The sequence below is a fragment of the Colobus angolensis genome, unplaced genomic scaffold (assembly GCF_000951035.1).
Source record: "Colobus angolensis palliatus isolate OR3802 unplaced genomic scaffold, Cang.pa_1.0 Scaffold123, whole genome shotgun sequence".
In the NCBI taxonomy this organism is placed as follows: Eukaryota; Metazoa; Chordata; class Mammalia; order Primates; family Cercopithecidae; genus Colobus; species Colobus angolensis.
Window position 1 is genome coordinate 658,182 of NW_012113475.1, and position 21,169 is coordinate 679,350.

At 36.1% G+C, this 21,169-nt stretch overlaps 1 protein-coding gene across 1 annotated transcript in view; it reads right to left on the reverse strand.

Annotated features, from left to right (window-relative positions):
- FAM13A (family with sequence similarity 13, member A) overlaps positions 1-21,169 on the reverse strand; it is a 342,193-nt gene that overhangs the window by 259,141 nt on the left and 61,883 nt on the right. The window contains exon 5 of the mRNA XM_011932518.1: positions 11,710-11,887. Within this exon, the coding sequence (XP_011787908.1) occupies positions 11,710-11,887 (178 nt within the window). The remainder of the gene's footprint in view (positions 1-11,709; positions 11,888-21,169) is intronic.

Genomic DNA, 21,169 nt, shown 5'->3' on the forward strand with positions numbered 1-21,169 from the left:
AAAAAAAAAAAAAGAAAGGAACTCTTACAAAGCAGTCATAAAAAAGATGAGCACCAGCTTAGGAAAACTCAAAGAAGAAAGTGAAAGGCAATGTACAAAAGAACTACATGGGAAAATACGCTTTTAACATGTTAAACCTTATAGTAATTAAATAAGCAAAAATGTCAAAAGAAACAATTTCATTTATTATATTGGCAAAGATTAAAAAGAATAACATATACTAGAGAAGGTATGGGAAAAGAGACACATTCACATATTGCTGCTCACAGCATGAACTGGTGCAACCTTTCTAGAGCACAAATTTGATGATACACATACCCTTTAACCAGGCAAGTTTAATTCTAAAAGTACATCCAATGAAAATAATTAGTTAAGTGTGAAAAATGATGTTCAAGAATAGCTCCTGCAATGCTGTTTATAAGGGAAACAGTTATTGAGTGGTGATTAAGAGCTTGGAGCTGAGGAGCCAGGCCTTCTGGTTTTAGAATCCTGACTCTAACCTCTTACTGGTCATGTGACCTTACGCAGTTAAACTTTCTGTGCTTCAAGTTTCCTCACGTGTAGAGATAATAATAGTACCTGCCTCATAGGGTTTTGAGGATAAAATGAAGAAATATATAAAAAGCATCTATAACATTACCAGGAACCTAGTAAGAACTCAATAAATATTGCCTATTATTATTATTATTATTGCCAAAAAAAAAAGAAAGTAATTGGCCAGGCATAGTGGCTCACCCCTGTAATCCCAGCATTTTTGGAGGCCGAGGGAGGTGGATCACTTGAGGTCAGGAGTTTGAGACCAGCCTGATCAATATGGTGAAACCCCGTCTCTACTAAAAACACAAAAATTAGCCAGGCATGGTGGCACACACCTGTAATCCCAGCTACTCAGGAGGCTGAGGCAGAAGAATCTCTTGAACCCAGGAGGTAGAGGATGCAGCGAGCCGAGATTGTACCACTGCACTCCAGCCTGGGTGACAGAGCAAGACTCCATCTCAAAAAAACAAAAAAGTAATTAATTTTTCTAATTGTATTCTAAATGCAATTTATAGACTGGCTTAAATAAATTGTATTGCTCTAAAGATGAGAATTTTATGCTGTCGTTAAAAATGATGATGTAGAATTACATGTATAAGCATGAGACATGTCATGATAAACAATAGTAAGTTTTTCAATCAAGGTTATAAAGTAGTATTACTTTATTATCCCATCTTTAATCATGTCAGCATGCAGAGAAAACAAAATGAAAGCACATAAACTGACATGTGGGGATTAAGTCTGGTTTATAAGCTGACGTGTGAACAGGGATTAAGTCTGGTTAGTAGAATAATGGATGGTTTTTATTTTTATCTTTATACTGTGGGGAATTTTGTCTGAAAACATTTTTTTTGGCCATGAGTATATGTTATTTTTGTAATAAAAATAAATTTATACACATTTTGAAAAGAAATTTTAAGTAGCAAGCCAATTATCACAGTTACAAGTGGCAGTAGGATTGCCAGCACAGAACTACAGGCAATAAAATAGGTGCTACAAAAGGCTGGTGCAGATTTAGGCAGAGAAAGGCCAAACTTTCCAATCACCCATTCTTTAATATTCCAAAAACATATTTACAGAGAATATCAATAACAAATATAATTACGCTAAAAATTAAGTGAAAAATTTGCATTTTATAAACAGATAACAGGTTAAAAATATATGAATATGTGAGACTAGGGTTTGGCTTAATTTTTTTAAATTTCAACTATTTATACTTTTCAATCCAAATTACCAGTTTCTAAAAGTAACTTTTGTGTTGCAAACCAAATATAGCTGTTTAACAGTGATTAGCAGGTAAAATGGCAGCAACATTATAATATCTCGTTATATATCATGTTCACGTCTACAAATTTAGCTGATCTCATCTAATATTTACTGGTGTATTAAACTCTAACTTATTGTGATGTTTTTCTGCAAGACTTGAAGACCAATAGCAGCTGTAAAACTTTTTTGGTGCTGCCACTAAGAAAAAAATGTAACATCTTGGATAGAAGAATAAGTAGAAGGGCTTATCATTCAAAATATGAAACTGATTTGTCTTTGAAAGTTTCAGGAATACTTACAAAATTACTTTTTATCTTATTGGTTAGTACTGAAACACTTGTTTCAAGAAATAGAATTAATTTACATATCTATAGAAAAAAGGCACAGGACGCAGAGATATGAAGTAGAATTTGATCAAAATGACGTACTCATCAGTAGCAATAGCAAATTTAATTATTAGAGATTAAAGACACAGATGTAATCAAATTGTACAAACTAAGCGTGCACAATGAGTTTAATGCAAAGTGCCAAGAATACTAACAGACAAAAAACCCCAGAACCAAAAGCCAAGGCTTTGGTCTGTTCATCAATATCACTTAACAATCAGATTTTTAAATACACTCTAAACAATGGCAAATAAAAACTGTTATGCGTCTTGTGAGAGAGCTGTGCACACTTTACATTATTTCACATCCCTCCTTGCCTCCTTTTCTCACCCACCCTGCCTGGTATCCCTGCTGTCAAAATAATACACCAACGTCCTCATCATTGCCTTATTTTCTTTCAGTTTCTTTAGAACCTGCTCTAAGGCACTGTGCACCTAATGATGTAGGAGACAGTTCTAATACATTAGGAAAATATATTTTCTTAAGATTAGGTGAGAGATTTTACACTTTAAGAATATTTAAGGATAACATTGGGTATGTATGAGATTCATTATATTAGAAATACCTAAATATTTCTTATTTGCTAGTACAAAGACACATAACAGTTTGCTCAACAGATGCTTTGCTTGGCAGTCTGGAATTCCCCAGATAAGCTGCAAGGAGAAGCCATGGGATGAAGAAATATTTAATGTGTTCCATGGGAAGAAGAAAAAAATCCATGTTTCCTCCTGACTCCTATTTAACTGTTCTAGATTTCCAGGCATATTCCATGACTCTGATACCCCATCAGGAATTAAGATCTGAGTCTAGGGTTCAAAAGTGATGGTGGAAGCCAGAAACTCTGAGCAGGTGGCTGGTTGACCCAGCTAGAAGGCAGAAGCCAAAGAGAAAAATCCAGCATTCCCAAGGCAGGAGAAAGGTTCAAGCCTGGTGGCAGCAGATTGGTCTGAAATGGGGGTAGAGTCAAGGCAATCTGAGGAGGTCAGAAGGTGTCTGATACAAATACTAAGTTGAAGAAGTTGGCTTGTGTTGGGAAATTTTATTGGGCAAGAACATTTTCTATTCCATTAAATATTAACAAGCATACTCAATACTGTGAGAAGCTTGTTTTAAGTGAGAACTATGACAACTGAGGTAAGAGGAATGTCATGTCTTCTATCTCATGTTTTTAAAGAGCCCCTGGTTCACTAAGTAGTATGATGGGCAGAACCCATAAAACCTGATCTTTCCCTTAATGCAGTTTTAAATGTATTTAATTAAATGCACATGGATTCCAACACCACTCAGTCAATTGCTTACTATGTACGAGAACTTTCTCTTACAGTTTCACTTAAATTTCAAAGCAAACTCTGTGGGTTCTGTTTTACAGAATATTTAACAGGAAAATAAACAATGCAGGTCAAATCTACCTGCATTAGTAGAATAAGGACTATTGGCAGAATAAGAACTAGACTAATTTCCTTTTATATGTCATGCTCTCCAAACCACTGAAAATCCAATACTCATTGTAATAACTATCACAACTTATGGAAAGCAATTCCTGCTAATTCCTAAGAACAATAAAGTATTCAGGAGGACGTTTATTTGTCTTAGAAACTGGAATATTGAGGATTTCCTTAGAAAAATCATATACAACGTATATAGCTCACAGTCCAAGGTTTAATGAATTTTTAAAAGAAAATATTTGCTCTGTGAGGTAATGCCCAGGTGTCACCTTCATGACAGAAATATTCATTATCCACCCCATCCCACTGAAAGTGCTGCCTGCTTATGGCTCATGGCCAAGTCCCACTTCTGAGACTACACCATGTCCCTGGCACGGATCACCTCCAGTGATTGATGGAAATGGGGTAAAGAGACTAAACCTTTTGATTCAATTAGGGATTAATCTGAAAGGTCATCCCATCTTCTAAGCTCCCCTGGGACTGAATGAATCCTGTGTTACAACTTCATGGCAGTTCAACTTATGCCTAATCCTACCTTTGTCTATTCCTTATAGGTATAAGGAAAGAATGGTTCCAAAAAGTACTACCCAATGAAACTTCTGCTTGAAAACTTAGTCTCAGAGTTATATCTTGGATAACCCAACCTATTAAATGAAGTGGTAAAATAATAGTGAAAATGAGGAGACAAAGTAATACTGAGAGGAAATTAGAGTTTCAAGTGTGATTATGATGGATAAAAGAGACAAAAAATAAATAAAATAAGTATTCAACAAGGAAAAATAAAACCTGAGGCCCTAATAGGAAAATGGCAAAAGACACCAACAGGTATATGAGGAAAAAGACATATGGCCCTTAAATACAAGTAAAAATGTTTAGTTTCATTTATAAGAAAACACATGTGCTATATTGGTATTAGTAATGAGCAATCTGAAAATAAAACTGAGAAAACAATTACATCTAGAATAGCACCTAAAAGAAAAAAATACTTAAGAATAGATTTAACAAAATAATTGCAAAACTTCTACCCTGAAAACCATAAAACATTATTGAAACAAATTAAAGACCTAAGTAAATGGAAAAATATTTCATGCTCACATATTGGGAGATTTAATTTTGCTAAAATGGCAATAAAGTACTCTCCAAATTGATCTACAGATTCAAAAGAACATCCTATCAAAATACTAGCTAATGTTTTTGTAGAAATTTACAAACTGATCCTAAAATTTGTATAGAAATACAACGAAATCAGACTAGCCAAAACAATCCTGAAAAGATGAACAAACTTGGAGTACTGAAACTTCATGATTTCAAAACTCATTAAAAAGCTACAGTTATCAAAATATTATGGTACTGAAATAAGAATAGATATACAGATCAATGGAATAGAACTATCAGTTCAGAAATAAGCCCCAATAATTGTGATCAGCTTATTTTTGACAAGGGTGCTGAGATAATTCAATGGGGAAAAACAATCTTCAACAAATGATGCTAGGACAACTGGACAGCCACATGCAGAGGAATGAAGTTGGACTCCTTTATACCATTCACAAAAGTTAACTCCAAAATAACTCCATAGACCTAAACATAACAGTCAGAACTATAAAACTCTTAGAAGAAAAGATGAATAAATCTTCATGACCTGGGTTAGCCAAAACTTTCTCAGGTACAACACAAAAAGCGTAAGTGACAAAAGAAAAAACAGATACATTGGACTCCATCAAAAATAAAAACCTCTGTGCTTGAAAGGATACAATCAAGAAAATGAAAAGACAACTTATAGAATAGGAGAAAATATTTACAAATCCTGTACCTGATAAGGAATTTGTATGCAAAATATATAAACAACTCTAATAACTCAATAATAAAGACAAATACATCAACTTAAAAATAGGCAGATCTGAATAAACATTTCTCCAAAAATATACAAGTGGCCAATAAACACATGAAAATATTCAATTTCTTTAGTAATCAGGGACATGCAAATCAAAACCAAAATGAAATACTGTTTCATTCCCACAGGAATGGAATCAAAAAGATATTAATAAGGTTTGACAAGGATGTAAAGAAATTGCTTCGCCTATACATTGCTAATGGAAATGTACATGGCCATGTGTCTTTCTCTTCATATATTTTTGTCTTTTGCCATTTTCCTATTAGGTCCTCAGGTTTTATTTTTCTTTGAATATTTATTTTATTTTAGTCTCTTTCTTCATGATAAGCACATCCCATTGCTAATGGGAATATATGAGGGAACAAATGCATGAGGGAATGTAAAATGGTGCAGCCACTTCAGTAAACATTTTGGTAGTTCCTCAAAATTTTAAACAGCTACCATGAGACCCAATAATTCTACTCCTAGTTATATACCCAAGACAAATGAAGACATAATTCCACACATGGACATGTACACAAATGTTCATAGCAGCAGCATTTGAAATAGCCAGAAACTGGAAGTAACACAAATACCCATCAACTAATAAATTGATAAACACATCAACTGGTATATCTCTACATTGAAATATTATTCTGCCATAAAAGGAATGATGTACTGACACATGCTACAAAATGGATGAGCCTTAAAGACATTTTGCTAAGTGAAAGAGTCCAGTCAGAAAAGAACACACATTGTATGGTTCCATTTATATGAAATGTCCAGAATAGGCAACTCTCTAGACACAGAAAGTAGATAAGTGGTTGCCTAGAGCCAGGTTGTTGTGGAGAGTGATTAGGAAGAAATGGGAAGTGAGTGCTAACAGCACAGCATTTCTTTTGGGGATGATAAAATATTCTAAAAGTGACTGTGGTGATGGTTCCAGAATTCTGTACTTATTCAAAACCAACAAATTATATACTTCACATGGCAAATTGTAGGGTATATAAACGGTCTCTCAATAAAACTCTTAAAACTTAAAAAATCCACACTGGGATATCACATCTGACCTATTAGACTGGCAAGACTTCAAAATTTTCACAAAATCCTCTTGGCAAGACTGAAAAACAGAGACTCTTGCATGCTGCTAATAGACATGTAACACTGATTCATCCTCTATGGAGGGGAATTGGTACTATCTAATGATATGGTGGCATTTGTTCTTTGACCCAGAAATCTCACATCTAGGAATTAATCTTGGTGATACATATGCACAAGTTTATTTGATGTGGGATCATACCTAACAATAAAAGATTGGAAACAAATGACGATCAGAAAAGTACCATTGACTAAAATTTACTTCATCCAGGCAAGCACAAAAAGAGTAAAAAAATAAACTGTTGGAATGATCTCTAAGATTTGCAGATAAAAAGCAAAGTGAAGAACAGTGTAAGGAAGACATAGAAATAAGAATGAACACATATAGACATCACATAATATACATAATGTAACTACATATACACATTTATTTTTACAAAAAGAAACATTGAAGGATAAGACGGAAACTAATAAAAATGTTTTCCAAAGACAGCAAGAGGTTGAACAGTATAGAAAGAATGATAAAAGGGAACCTTCTGAGTAAACCTCTTTCTCTATGCATAATTTTCACTTCTTTTTCTTTTTTTTTTTTTTGAAATTGAGTCTTGCCCTATCTCCCAGTCTGCAGTATGGTGGCACGGTATCAGCTTACTGCAACCTCCACTTCCCAGGTTCAAGTGATTCTCATGCCTCAGCTGCTCAAGTAGCTGCGATTACAGGCACCTGCCACCACACCTGGCTAATTTTTGTATTTTTAGTAGAGATGGGGTTTCACCATGTTGGTCAGGCTGATCTCAAACTCCTGACCTCAAGTGATCCACCTGCCTTGGCCTCCCAAAGTGGTGGGATTACAGGCTTGAACCACTGTGCCAGGCCAATTTTCATGTTTAAGCCATGTAAATGTTATACAAATTTAAACAAAATTACATTGAAAAGGAAAAGAAGCTCTGCAGTCCAAAACTGGAAACAAGTGAACTCAATTATATGCCAAATGGAGAAGACAACCACCCTTTACTTTGAATACATACTCTTAGCCAGATATAGGGACAATACAGACTGCCAGATATCTTAAACATTACTCAACGGTTTCCCTGATGTTGTGACACTTTACATCTATACAGAAAATACACATTTTATGTATGTTGTGGAGAAAAGCAAATAAATATTCTTATTTTTTAGGAAGCAAGATTTTTCACTGTCAGAGTATGGAGTTACAAATATGAAATCAAAGTAGTTAAGAAAGAATATTATAATGTTAAAATTAAACTCAAAATATCAATATAAATCCATTATTTCTTCCATTCAGTCATTCCATCATTCAAGTATTCATTTCTTTCTTTATTTCCTTGCTCTAGAAGTCATTAAGACCTAGATGCAAATAACTTAGCACCCAGATCTTGGCTTCCAAATATAACTCTTCTACAAAAGAAACCAAAGCCCGTTGGAGAAATGGTTAATTCCATCCTGAGACATCATCTTCAGCTAGAAAGGTAGGAAATACTATTACAGGGTTTTGTCAAAAGGACACAGTTGCCAGCCTAAAGGGGCTCTCACAACTGCCAAATTTGGGATAATATGAGCACAGGAAAATTTAATATTGTTCATTCCCCACTGACAAGGGAAAGCTCTTCTTTATAGAAGAGTATCACTAAAAGAAAAAGAAAAAAAAAATACTAGTAGAGTTTAAAAATCAACATTCTACAACCCAAAGAGAAAAAACTGAATCAGGCTAGGATGATCAATAGACAAATGGATAGTGAATTGGGAGGAATATGCATTTGCATGATGCCCAAGTAGTCACCTAATGAATTACTTGCTAACTGCAAAGGGAGTGCCACAGCCTTACAATAGAGAGATTTGAAAGCGGTGACTTTAACTAACAAAGCAAAATAAGCATCAATAAGTGTGAGACGACTTAACATTACATGGCTTCTAACGGGATACAACATTAAGGATACAATATCGATGATAAAGTATTCTGGCCAAAAAATCTGAATATAACTAAGATTTTATATCTGACTTATAGATTATAGTAGATTCAGAGAATAGAAAAACAACCACACCACAAGAAAATAATCAGACAAATTCACACTGTACAATATTCCACAGGATGATGTCTGGTTTCTTAAAAACTCAATGTGGTTGCATCAGGAAAAACAGCTAAGGTATGCTGCGCTTAACACCTAGGTGTTGCAGCAAACCACCACGGCACATGTCTGCCTGTGTAACAAACCTACACATCCTGCACATGTATCCAGAAACTTAACATTAAATTAAATTAAAATTTTTTCAAAAGTCAATGTGGTAGAAAAAAAAGTTGTGGTTAAACACAAACAAAACAACCATGTGGGCACCCCTGCACATGGGTGTGCACACATGGAAGGACTGTTCTTTATTAAGACACACTAAAGAGACCTAACAACTAAGAAGAATGGATGAACCATTGGATCGTCTTCTGAGAAAAATAAATTGTGACAAATTGGGATACTTAAATGGACTCTCCAAATGGAATTGTCCATTTTCTTAGGCATAATAAACATATTGTGGTTATATAGCAAAAAGTCTTCATTTTTAAGGATGCATGATTAAGTATTTAACAGTGAAATAGCTGAGGTCTGCAACTTGGTTTCAAATGGTTCAACAAAAAATACATATTTACATATATATACAGAGATAAAGCACATTTATTTCATCTAGTTAATGAGAAAATGTATAATCTAAGTTATGCTCCTTCAAATTGTATGACTGAAATTTTTCATATTATGAAAACAGGGGAAAAGCTTGAAAAAACCAGTTAAGTCCTAGCAAATTGATAAATATGAAAATAGGAGTTAATGAAATAGAAAAATGTTAAGGCAAATTTATTCAATAAAGTTAAAAATGGATTATTTGAGAAGAATAATAGACAAAAAGCTTGGCTACTCTGGCCAGGATAAATAGTGAGAAGGCAAAATTAACATTAGAAAAGAGAAAGAAGATGTAACAACAGACAAGAAAATTAAAAAATTTAAACGAATTATTGTATAACCTTATACCACATACATTTCAAAACCTACATGAAGGTCGGCCTGTAATCCCAGCACTTTGGGAGGTGGAGGTGGGAGGTTCACTTGAGGTCAGGAGGTCGAGACCAGCCTTGCCAACATGGTGAAACCCCGTCTCTACTAAAAACCCCAAAATTAGCTGGGTATGGTGGCAGGCGCCTATAATCCCAGCTACTCAAGAGACTGAGGCAGGAGAATCACATGAACCCAGGAGGCAGAGGTTGCAGTGACCCAAGATTTCACCACTGCACTCCAACCTGGGTGACAGAGCCAGACTCTGTCTCAAAAAAAAAAAAGCTACGTGGCTACATTAAATGACTGACCTTTTAGGTAAATGACTGATCTGTTAGGTAAATGGAATTTGCAAAAATACTAAAACTAGCTAAGCATTAGTTTAAAAACCTGAGTTGGCCAGGCACAGTGGCTCATGCCCGTAATCCCAGCACTTAGGCAGGTTGCCGCAGGTGGATTGCTTGAGCCCAGAACCAGCCTAGGCGACATGGTGAAACCCTGCCTCTACAAAAAATATAAAAACTAATCGGGCATGGTGGCATGTGCCTGTAGTCCCAGTTACTCAGGAGGCTGAAGTGAGAGGATTGCTGGAGCCCAGAGAGTGGAGGTTGCAGTAAGCTAAGATCGTACCACTGCACTCTAGCCTGGGTAACAGAGCGAGACTCTGTCTCAAAAAGAACCAAACAGGTTAAATTGGTATATGTTATTTTATGTATATTTTATAACAATAGAAAAACTGTAAAACCATACTAATTAGAACCTATAATAAACACTCATTACTAATTAATATTCTGACTCACTAACTGGAGCAGATTACCAGAAATTCCAGATCAAGTCCAATTTCTAAGTTAGTAATGAGGTATGGATCTGTGTTTAATGCTTACTAAATAAGCATTCTATTTACAAATTCATTTTTACCTGTTCTAGAATCTAGGTTTCAGAATTATTCAACAATTTTCTACTTACACATTTCTCACATGTAAGTCACCAAACAAAGGTTTACTGGGCAGAACAAATATAAGAATAAATATAGAGTTTTTACTATCACAGAGCTTCTGAATAAGACAAAAATTAGTGGATCCTGTATCTGAGATATTTATTCACGACACCCTAATATATCCTGTGAAATGCCACTATTTAAAAGTTAACATCTTTAGAATTACAATCAGGATAGTTATTAAGGTAGAACATCTACCTAAATTAGGCTGTGAATGACCTGGAACCCTGTAGTCACTAGGATGTAAACTAGAATCTATATTTAGACAATGATTCTGAGGACTGTAATATTACTAGTTCTGGGCAGCTGAATAAGCCTGTATATTGATGAAGTGGAGAAGTAGATATGCTATAAAAAGAAAAAGTTGCTGAGTTTCTGAGAGTTTTTGGAGTGTGAATGTTCTCTCTCTCCCTTCTCATAACTAGAAGGAATGTATTTGATCAGAAGTGATTAACAGGAGAGTTAAAAGCAAAGTCCCTGGATTGCTGGATCATATTTCACGTATCAAAAATTAAAGAGCTTTAATGGAATAAGAAGGAGAATAAAATATGAAGCTTTACAAATGTTCCTGTGGCTAGCAACAAAGAATCTACTAACACAGACTAGTTTATTTCCAGTAAACGAAGCTGAGGTTATATTTTTCTGATACTGGCATAGTCTGTTCAAAAATTTCCATCTATTGGCAATAATTTGAACTTTATTACTATTTAAAAAATTATTCACTATGTCATATTCCTTCTCTTTCTGCTAATCAACATTTCTGATTACAGATTTTTTAAATGCCCCTTTTAGTTAAAATATAACTTATTTCCAGATTTTAAAATAAGGCTATTTGATTTATAGGAAATTATAGTTTTGTAAAAAGGGCATAGCTGCTTTCTTCAAATTGGGATGAAAAACAGGGCTAACATGCCCAAGAACAAGATACAACTTCTCCAACATAAGCTGGCTGAATTTTCAGACTGAAATATGCTTCTGCATCCCAGTAATTTCAGACAGTAGTAAACACAAAGGGGGACATGATGATATTAACAGCAAAACTCCACTAACTTACTGAAAGCAATTTGGCCCAAATACAGTGGCGAGATTGTGAACATTCATGCGATTCTGCATATGATGCTTGGCTACTTTTGTCAAGAACTGGCAAAGGTACTTGAGGAGGCAGTAGTGGGTGTCTGGCAGCTCTTTTATTAAGTCTCTTAAGCTACTCTCCTGAACATCATTTCTGCCATCTGGAAAAAAAAAAAAAAGAATAAAAATGTTCTCAGGTATATTTCACAGTAACAACAACAAAAGCACATAGGTGTAATACATTCTAACATTTTATTCAGAAAAAAACTCTTGAGACACTGAGATAGGCCTTGTGTATTTGACTTTATGTCAAAGAATTACTAACTTAAGCAAGAAATATAAAAAACCACAAGGTTTATTCAGTGCACAAAACGGGTTTGTGTTTCAATTCAATGTTTTTGTCCCCAAATTAAGACAATGGTTAGGTTTTTGATCCACAGTGGAATCTTCCATTTGATTTTTGTCTTCAAGTTTGTCAAAACCAGAATTCTCTTGAATAAAATATGGTATGAGAGACCTTCAAGGGATACCATGGGGGATGCTAAACTTAGTGATCAGGATACTGTACACAGAGAAAACTGAAGGAAACTTTTAATTCCTAAACAGCTTTTTAATCTTGACAAAGATTATCTCCTTGACCAATCTCTAGTCAGACTTCTCTGAGCTTTTTTTCAGCTAAGCCCTGTTCTGGGCATATCCTCAAGAGTCCACTTTTAGTAAGAATACTGCTAAGTCAGTTCAGCCAAAGTCCCCACCCTTCATATCTGATAACCCTCCATATCTGACCAAATTACTCATTTCCTACCATCCTCCAAATGATGTCTGATCACCTTAGCCTGTCTTTAGCAAGAAACTTGTTAGGTCTGTTTAGCCATAATCTCTCCTGACCCTTGAGGTTTTTCCTCTTAGTAATTTTCCACCCACTGACTGCTGCCTATCCCAACCCTGCTATATGGTCATGTAATTACAACTTTCCCTTGTATTCCAAGTTGAGCTGAATCTCTCTGCCCCACTGCAAAACCCCAAATGCAGTAGTCCCTCTAGCTATTGTAATAGTCCTGAATAAAGATTGTCTTACTGTTCTTTAACAAGTTTCAGAGTGAATAATATCTTTTTTTTTTTTTTAAAGGAGTCTCACTCTTGTCACCCAGGCTGGAGGGCCATGGTGCGATCTCAGCTCACTGCAAACTCTGCCTCCTGGGTTCAAGCGATTCTCTTGTCTCAGCCTCCTGAGTAACTGGGATTGATTACAGGTTTGCACCACCATGCCCAGCTAATGTTTGTATTTTTAGTAGAGACAGCATTTCACCACGTTGGCCAGGCTGGGGCCTCCCAAAGTGCTGGGATTACAGGCGTGACCCACTGCACCTGGCCAGAATAACTTTTTCTTTAACAACATCTAACATGTCATATGGTTCAGAATTTGATATATGTTTCTCATACAAAAGACTAATAACCCAGCATACACCCCAAAATGTCTAATGATATATCAAAATTCATAGGCATACATATGAAAAGTTTCTCTCAAGTCTCAAAGATTTGTTTTGCCAATACTCAAATACAGTAAAATTGCTAAGTTTTGTGACTTTATATAATGCTTTCTCTCAGAAGAAAATAAAAATATTTTATAACAAATACAGTAGTTCAGAGGAATTACTACAATCCAATACCTTAACAGATATCTAAGAGAATAAAATGTAATTCAGTTATAATTAATATGCAGTTGTATTGCTTACATAATTCAGCTTTAGCCAGTTAAGTGAAGAAGAAGAAACAGAAGAATGAAGGAAATGAGATACAAAATCAGACAATTCATCAGTGCTACAAAGCACCTGGATAACATAATGCTACACACAGGAAGTGAAAACATATAGCGAATCAGACACAGTGACACCGACAGGCGTCAGAGCACAAGATCAGAATGAAGGCTCAAGTCACTTCTCGGGTGAGGAACCTGGTTCTGCTACCTACTACCTATGTGACCTACGTTGTATTGTTTATAATGACTGTTTTCCACTGCACTATGACCTTAAATAGCAGAGATATACAAGATGCAAAAATAATTAAGTTGGAGTGATTAAGAACTAATTGGAGATACCCATTTCTCATGCCTTTATATTATAAAAATAAATAATGAATCAAGAGAAAATGTTCTGTCTTCTTTTTTATAGTGACTAATTCAAAGTAAGTCTATGGGATGTTTTCATGGGTGTTTGCTCTCTGTTTAAAATTGTGGTCTGATTGTCAGCACTTAAAGATATAAGCAATAGCATTACAACAGCCTTGACAATCAGCCTCTGGCTTTCTGGCCCTGAAATGAAACCTCAAACCATAAGGGAGGCAATGTGTAAAGACACCAGGTCAAATAAAATGAAGATTCAAAATAGTTATGAATTTATGACAATAACATCTTTTAAAAAGTAGCAGTATTTTCATCATTTTCCAACTTTTGAAATACGATAAACAATTTTTCCAGGAAATAAAATTGCCAAATAATGGGAAGAGAGACAGATGTATTTAGGGTTTCACGTTTAGCAAAATAACATAAAATTGTTTATGGCAGCTGGGCGCGGTGGTTCACGTCTGTAATCCCAGCACTTTGGGAGGTTGAGGTGGGCAGATCACAAGGTCAGGAGTTTGAGACCAGCCTGAACAACATGATGAAACCCTGTCTCTACTAAAAATACAAAAATTAGTGGGGCATGGTGGCGTGCACCTGTAATCCCAGCTACTCACGAAACTGAGGCAGGAGAATTGCTTGAACCTGGGAAGTGGAGGTTACAGTGAGCCGAGATCACGCTATTGCACTCCAGCCTGGGCTACAGAGTAAGACTCCGCCTCAAAAAAAAAAAAAAAAATCATTATGGCCTGAATGGAAGAATCACTAAACATATTCCCAAAAGTCAAAAGTAACTGAAAAAGAAATATCTTATATCTACCTCCTTCCATTTCCACAGCATTTTTGTCTCCTGTGATTGAAGATAGATTCATGGATTCCTGGAATCACCCACTGGGCAAGGATGTGAGTGTCCTCTACATCAGTGGCTTTGACAGCAGCACACCCACATTTATAATTTACCTCTTGAATCCCTGTTCAAATACACTAACAGTAAAGACCTTAATTTATTAGCATGATATTTTGCCTCATCTCTTTTCATACAGATTAATTATGTATCTGCATTTTGTAAAGTGTTTCCAGAAATATCTGGTAAATATTACCATTACTGCCAGCCTGCTGCAACCCTACAAATAAGATTTCCTACATATGAGAATAATAACTGCTCAACACCTTCAGAGGAGGCTTGCAGAAGAATGCCTAGGGTAGCAGCATGGAGGCAGTGGTGGCACAACTGTGCCTATTAGGAAGATGCCTTCTGACGCTTGCGAGAAAGAAAGCTCATAGTAATTGCCAGGGTGTGGTGGCTCATGCCTGTAATTCCAGCACTTTAGGAAGCCAAGGCAGGCGGATTCCTTCAGCTCGGGAGTTCAAGACCAGCCTGGACAACATGTGAAACCCCATCTCTACAAAAAATGCAAAAATTAGCTAAGTGTGTTGGCACATGCCTGTCGTGCCTCCAACCAGCTACTTGGGAGACTGAAATGGGAGGATCACTTGAGCTTGGGGAAGTCAAAGCTGAAGTGAGCCATGATCACGCCACTGCACTCCAGCCTGGGTGACAGAGGAGACTCTGTCAAAAAAAAAAGTTCCTAATAATTAATTTGCTATGGCTTTATTTTTTGATTTATTGATATCTAAATACAATAAACACTGCCTTACACACTCTTGCTCTTGTATTTACATTGATAATTATGATGACTCACTTAAGGTCTCACATGATAAATGAGAGTTCACAATGCTTCTATTTTTGTTTGCATGAATCCAAAATGTACATTTGTTGCACACTATGTATGATGTTTATCACACACTTTCTATGTGTCTAATATTCTCTAACACCAGGGAGACAGCATTAAACAACACTGTGATGGTTAATATTGAGTATCAACTTGACTGGATTGAAGGATGCAAAGTATTGTTTCTGGGTCTGTCTGTGAAGGTGTTGCCAAAGGAGATTAACATTTGAGTCAGTGGACTGGGAGGGGCAGACCCACCCTCAGTCTGGGTGGGCATCTAATCAGTTGCCAGTGTGGCTAGAAAAAAAGCAAACAGAGGAACACGTAAGGACTAGGCTGGCTGAGTCTTCTGCCCTCCATCTCTCTCCATTCTGGATGCTTCCTGCTCTTGAACATCAGACTTAAAGTTCTTCAACTTTTGGACCCTTGGTCTTACACTGGACCCACTCTCGGACCCCTGGATTTTCCAGGAGCTCTCAGGCCTTCTGCCACAGACTGAAGGCTGTGCTGTGGGCTTCCTACTTTTGAGGTTTTGGGAATCAGACTGGCTTACTGGCTCTCAGCTTGTAGATGGGCTATTGTGGGACTTTACCTTGTGATCATGTAAGCCAATACTCCTTAATAAGCCTCCTTCATATATCCATCTATCCTATTAGTTCTGTCCCTTTAGAGAATACTAATGGGGCATATTAGTATATGCCCTGACTAATACAAAAGCAAACTCCATGCTTGTATGAAACATATTCTAATCGAGGGCAAGACAATTAAAAGATAAATGTTTAAAATATATACGAAGTGGTAACATACGTGCTATGAAGAAATAGCAAGCAGGATAAAGTGGAGTAAAGCAGAGTGATGTCGGGGTAGAAGATGTTATTTCACTCAACATGGTCAGGGAGGCCCCTCTGATACCATGACATTTGAGCAGAGCTGAAATAAATAAAGTGTGTAGTAGGCAAGGAAACAGTACATGCAAAGGGCCTGAGATGGAGGTCCTGGGGCTGGGGCCAAGTGGTGGTGGGTGGGGAGAGTAGCAGGAGATGAAATGGGGAGACAACGCAAGAGGAAAAGGACAGATCATTACCATCTGATTAAATCTGACTAAAAGCTATGGTCTTTTCTTGTTTTGTTTTGTTTTCTGTGTGAGGGTTTTGAGCTGTGGGATTCTTGTTTTGTTTTGTTTTCTGTGTGAGGGTTTTGAGCTGTGGGAAGACATGATCTGCCTTGAGGGGTTCACCACTCTGGCTGCTCTGCTGAGTCTAGACTGTAGGGCACAATTGAAAGCAGCAAGATTACTTAAGAGGCTACTGTAACCATCCAGAAGGAAAGGGCCCAGGGCCTGAATCAGGCTGATGCTGGTAGGATGGTTAGACATGGGGACAGATTAAGAATGCAATTTAAATTTGTCTTGTGTTGGAAGATGTTTTATTCATTTAATCATTCTGAAAACATTTATTGAGTGACTACTCTGTGCCAGGCACCATTCCAAGCATTTAAGATAAATCCGTAAACAAAATAAACAGAAAATCCCTACCCTCATGGAACCTACCATCTAGCAGGTGAGACATTAGGCAATAAATATAGTAACAGGGCTAGGGGAATTGGGAGTACTTGGATCAGGGTGAAGGCTAGTGATTGAGATTATAAATAAGATTGTCAGGAAGGTCTCCTTGAAATGTAGTTGATATCTGCAGCTAAAGTAAAAAAATCTATAAACTGGCAAATACAAGCTCTTTTAGAGTTGGTGGTTGAGTTTTGACCATCTTTTAAACACTCTCCATGCCTTGCATATTAAAAGAGCTCAAGACATTGTTTTAAAGAACGATACACATTTTTAAGACACACAATAAGACAAACTAACATAGGAATACAGTACATCTATACTTCAAATATATTTTAAAGAAATGTGGAATAATTTAGTCCATTTACAGAATTTGCTGAGTTGGATGGAATATTACTGTTAGGTAGGAATTAGATTACAGATAGTATCTAAATAGAAAAAAAAGCTACTTTAGTGGTCACAGGGAAAGGACACTCAGCAATAAAATTTCATAGACGAGCCTCAGAAACAGAAGTGAAATGCACCTCTGCAGTTGTATTAACGTATGTTAACTGCTTTAAACTTGTAGTCATTTTTAGAATTAAATTGGAATAAAAACTAGGATCATGTGTTATAATTCATAAGTTCAAAAATTCTAAGAAAACTTTGCAGATGGAAATAATGGTCCAAAATTAAAATAGTCATCATTTTCTTCGACATCTTTTCTCAGGACAAAAACTCTCTCTCACCATTAGTGAAAAGTACCACTTCAAATTATTCAAGTTTTCTTGAAAGTTCTCATTTGTTGTTGGCTACATTTGACCCATTTCTCAAGCTAAAATGCAAACATTCAACTAGCACAGTATATATAGCATACAGAGAAATCTACTCAGCACTTGAAAACTGTACCATAAATACTTTTGTTACAGGTTAAGCAGCAAACATTTAACTATGTGACAAATATTTGCTCTCACTAAAAAAAAAAAAAAAAATTATAATTATAATCAGCAATGCTATTCCTATATCACAAGATATATCACAGGATGGCACCTAATTCTAATCTTGACACATGCCTGGACTTTTCAATGACCATGAAGTTATACTATACTCATAATCCTAGCCTCAAGGAAAGAATAAAGTACTTGACAAAATGTTAATCTCTATCATGATATATCTCAGAGCCATGAGAAAGTCAACCACTAAAACAACCAAAATATTTAGCCTCATGGTGCCAGATTTATCAAAGTAGTTTCCCCCCTCCCTCTGCCTCATTAAACCTCACAAAAGGTTTTATGAAAACTTGCTAATCTATTAGATATTAATAGTAGAATGAGCTGTTGCCGACTTCGCAGATTAAGAGAGGTCATAAACTCGAGAACATGAGCAGCCTCTAGAAACTGAGAAACCAGCAAAGAAACAGAGACTTCAGTCTTACAACTGCATGGAACTGAATTCTGCCAACAACGTGAATGAGTCTGGGAGTAGATTCTCCTCAGAACAGTCATACACGACGCTAGACTGTCACCTGGATTTTGGCCTTGTGAGATTTAGAATAGAGGAACCAGTTGAGTTCACACACTTCTCACCCACAGTACAGTGAGATAATAAATTTGCAATGCATTAAGCCACTAAGTTCGTGGTAATCTGTTATGGTAGCAACAGGAATCTAGTAGCTCCCCATTTGGGGATGACTAGGCTGAAATAGAGAGATTGATTAGCCTGTCCACATTCACCCAGGTACCAAATAGCTTAGCTACAATTTAAATCCAAGTGCCCAGGACCTCATAATATACAGTTTGATCAGCATACTCTTACAAAGTTAGCTATTACTGTTATCATTATTACAGAGCAGCTAACACCATGTCTCATGTATGTAAATATTTAAGAAATGTTTCCTGAATCAATCAATAAGCAAATCTGTTGTGTAATGGAGAGGTGGGAATCTTAATTCATTTGTGAGAAACCATAGCTTTGTAGGTTCTCAGGGCTTGTGGAGAAATAGCATTTTAATAGTAGCCTATAAGGCTGTATGGGCACAAAATACAAACTACATAAGAATAAATAAAACATCAATTATATTTCTTTCTAAATATGTATTTACAGAAGAATGAGAAAAATAATCATGAAATGCCAGCTGTACAGAATCAGACTGGGTTTTGCCTCCGCATTTCATTCCTCAAGACTGGAATCACTTCTTTGGAGTGATGAGCTTATACAGGCAACAGAATTTCATTTTCCTGTGCAAAATGAGGGGTTATATTTCTTACAAATCTCTTACAACCCCATGACTATGATATGGTTCTCAAAGGACTCACACGAATTTCTCAAAGGGCAGGCTGATAAAGTGACTAATAAAAAATAATAAATTACTGCCTATTCTTAGAGGTTATTAGTGAAACTACAAATCTTATCATTCTGATTAGATTCTGTAAAATGCAGAGGTATGTTTATTGCCAAATTAGTCAACATTTATACTGATCTCCTGCTCCCAGAGAGAACCTGTATGTTCAAGTAAGAGCAAAGGCCTGCAGGAAGAATAAAGAATTAGGTGATATTTTACACTTCAGTCCTATAACCAAAACAAACTCCTGATAATGCCTAAATAGTATCTCAGCATATTTATTTTGTGGGTATTTATCGGGTACTGAATGCTTGTCAGTGGGGACTGACGGTATACATAAACATATAAAATAGTCTAAATTATAAACCTGGAACCTCATATCTACAACTAAAGGTTAGACACAAGCATTTAGCAGCTGAAGAACTTATTTCTATGAGAATTTATTTACCGAGGAGACTGGAAAAAACAAACAGCACACAGAACAGAGCGCCTCGCACAATGTAAAATGCTAATCTGAAACAATATTAGCAGTATCTCAGCTAATAAAACTTGGCTTTCTCCATAAATCTAGCACTATATTAAAAGGGCCAAGTACAGTAAATATATAGTTTCAGATGAAATCATACTAATACCAGTTGGTTTTTTTCTAGGCACTACTGGTTAAATGCTCAGCTATAAGTGGCCTGTAAGTGGACTTGGTGTCATATGAGTTAAACCAAGCCCAGAGTTACTTAAGCCTATTTGTATGTCCTCTTACCCCTCCTTTCTCCCTTAAGGGCCTCAAATTGTTTATGGACTCATTGTAAAAGGTTGATTATTTCCATGGGTTCAGTAAAGCAGGTGTTCAAAACACGGCTTGACAGAGTTAGGGCAGAGCTGTAGGTGGCTAGCAAGCTAATCATCTGGCAATTCCTTCAATTGATATTCTTTAACCAAATTTTTAATATGTTTTATGTAGATTGATTTTCTATTAATACAAGTTGTATACTTTTTAAATAACTCATTTGTTGACTATGTCTTCTCTTCTTCCAACATAAAAGCATTACTAAACAAAAAAAGAACTTACTGAGGATTTCACCCAGTTCACAATTAATTCCATAATATTCCCAATAAGCCTCTTCTTGGTCTTGGAGCTGCTGGGTATCCTGCTTTTCCTCTTCAAGCCTATAATCTTTCTACAAACTATGTCAGAAAATAGTTACTCAAAATAAAGTTACAATATAACAGCAATTACAGGTAGATAAGAGAAATGAAAGCATATATCCACACAAAAACTTATACATAAATGTTCATAACAGCAAAAAAAATGGAAATAACCCAAATTTCTATCAACATATAAATGGATACGTAAAATATGGTATATTCATACAATAGAATATTAACCAGCCATAGGAATGCAGTACTGATACATGTGACACCACAGATGAAGCTTGAAACATTATGCTAGATCAAAGAAGCCAGTCACAAAGTACCACATATTGTGATTCCATTTATGAAATGTCCATAGAAACAAATGTTTATAGAGAGACAGTAGACTGGTCTTTGCCTAAGGATGTGGGTGGTGGGAGGAGGGAGGAATGGGGAGTGACTGCTAACGGGCATAGGGCTTCTTTCTGGGGTCATAAAAATGTTCAAAAGTTAGATAATGTTGATGGTTGCACTTTGTGAATAGATCAAAAACCACTGAATTGTACACTTTAAGAGGGTCAA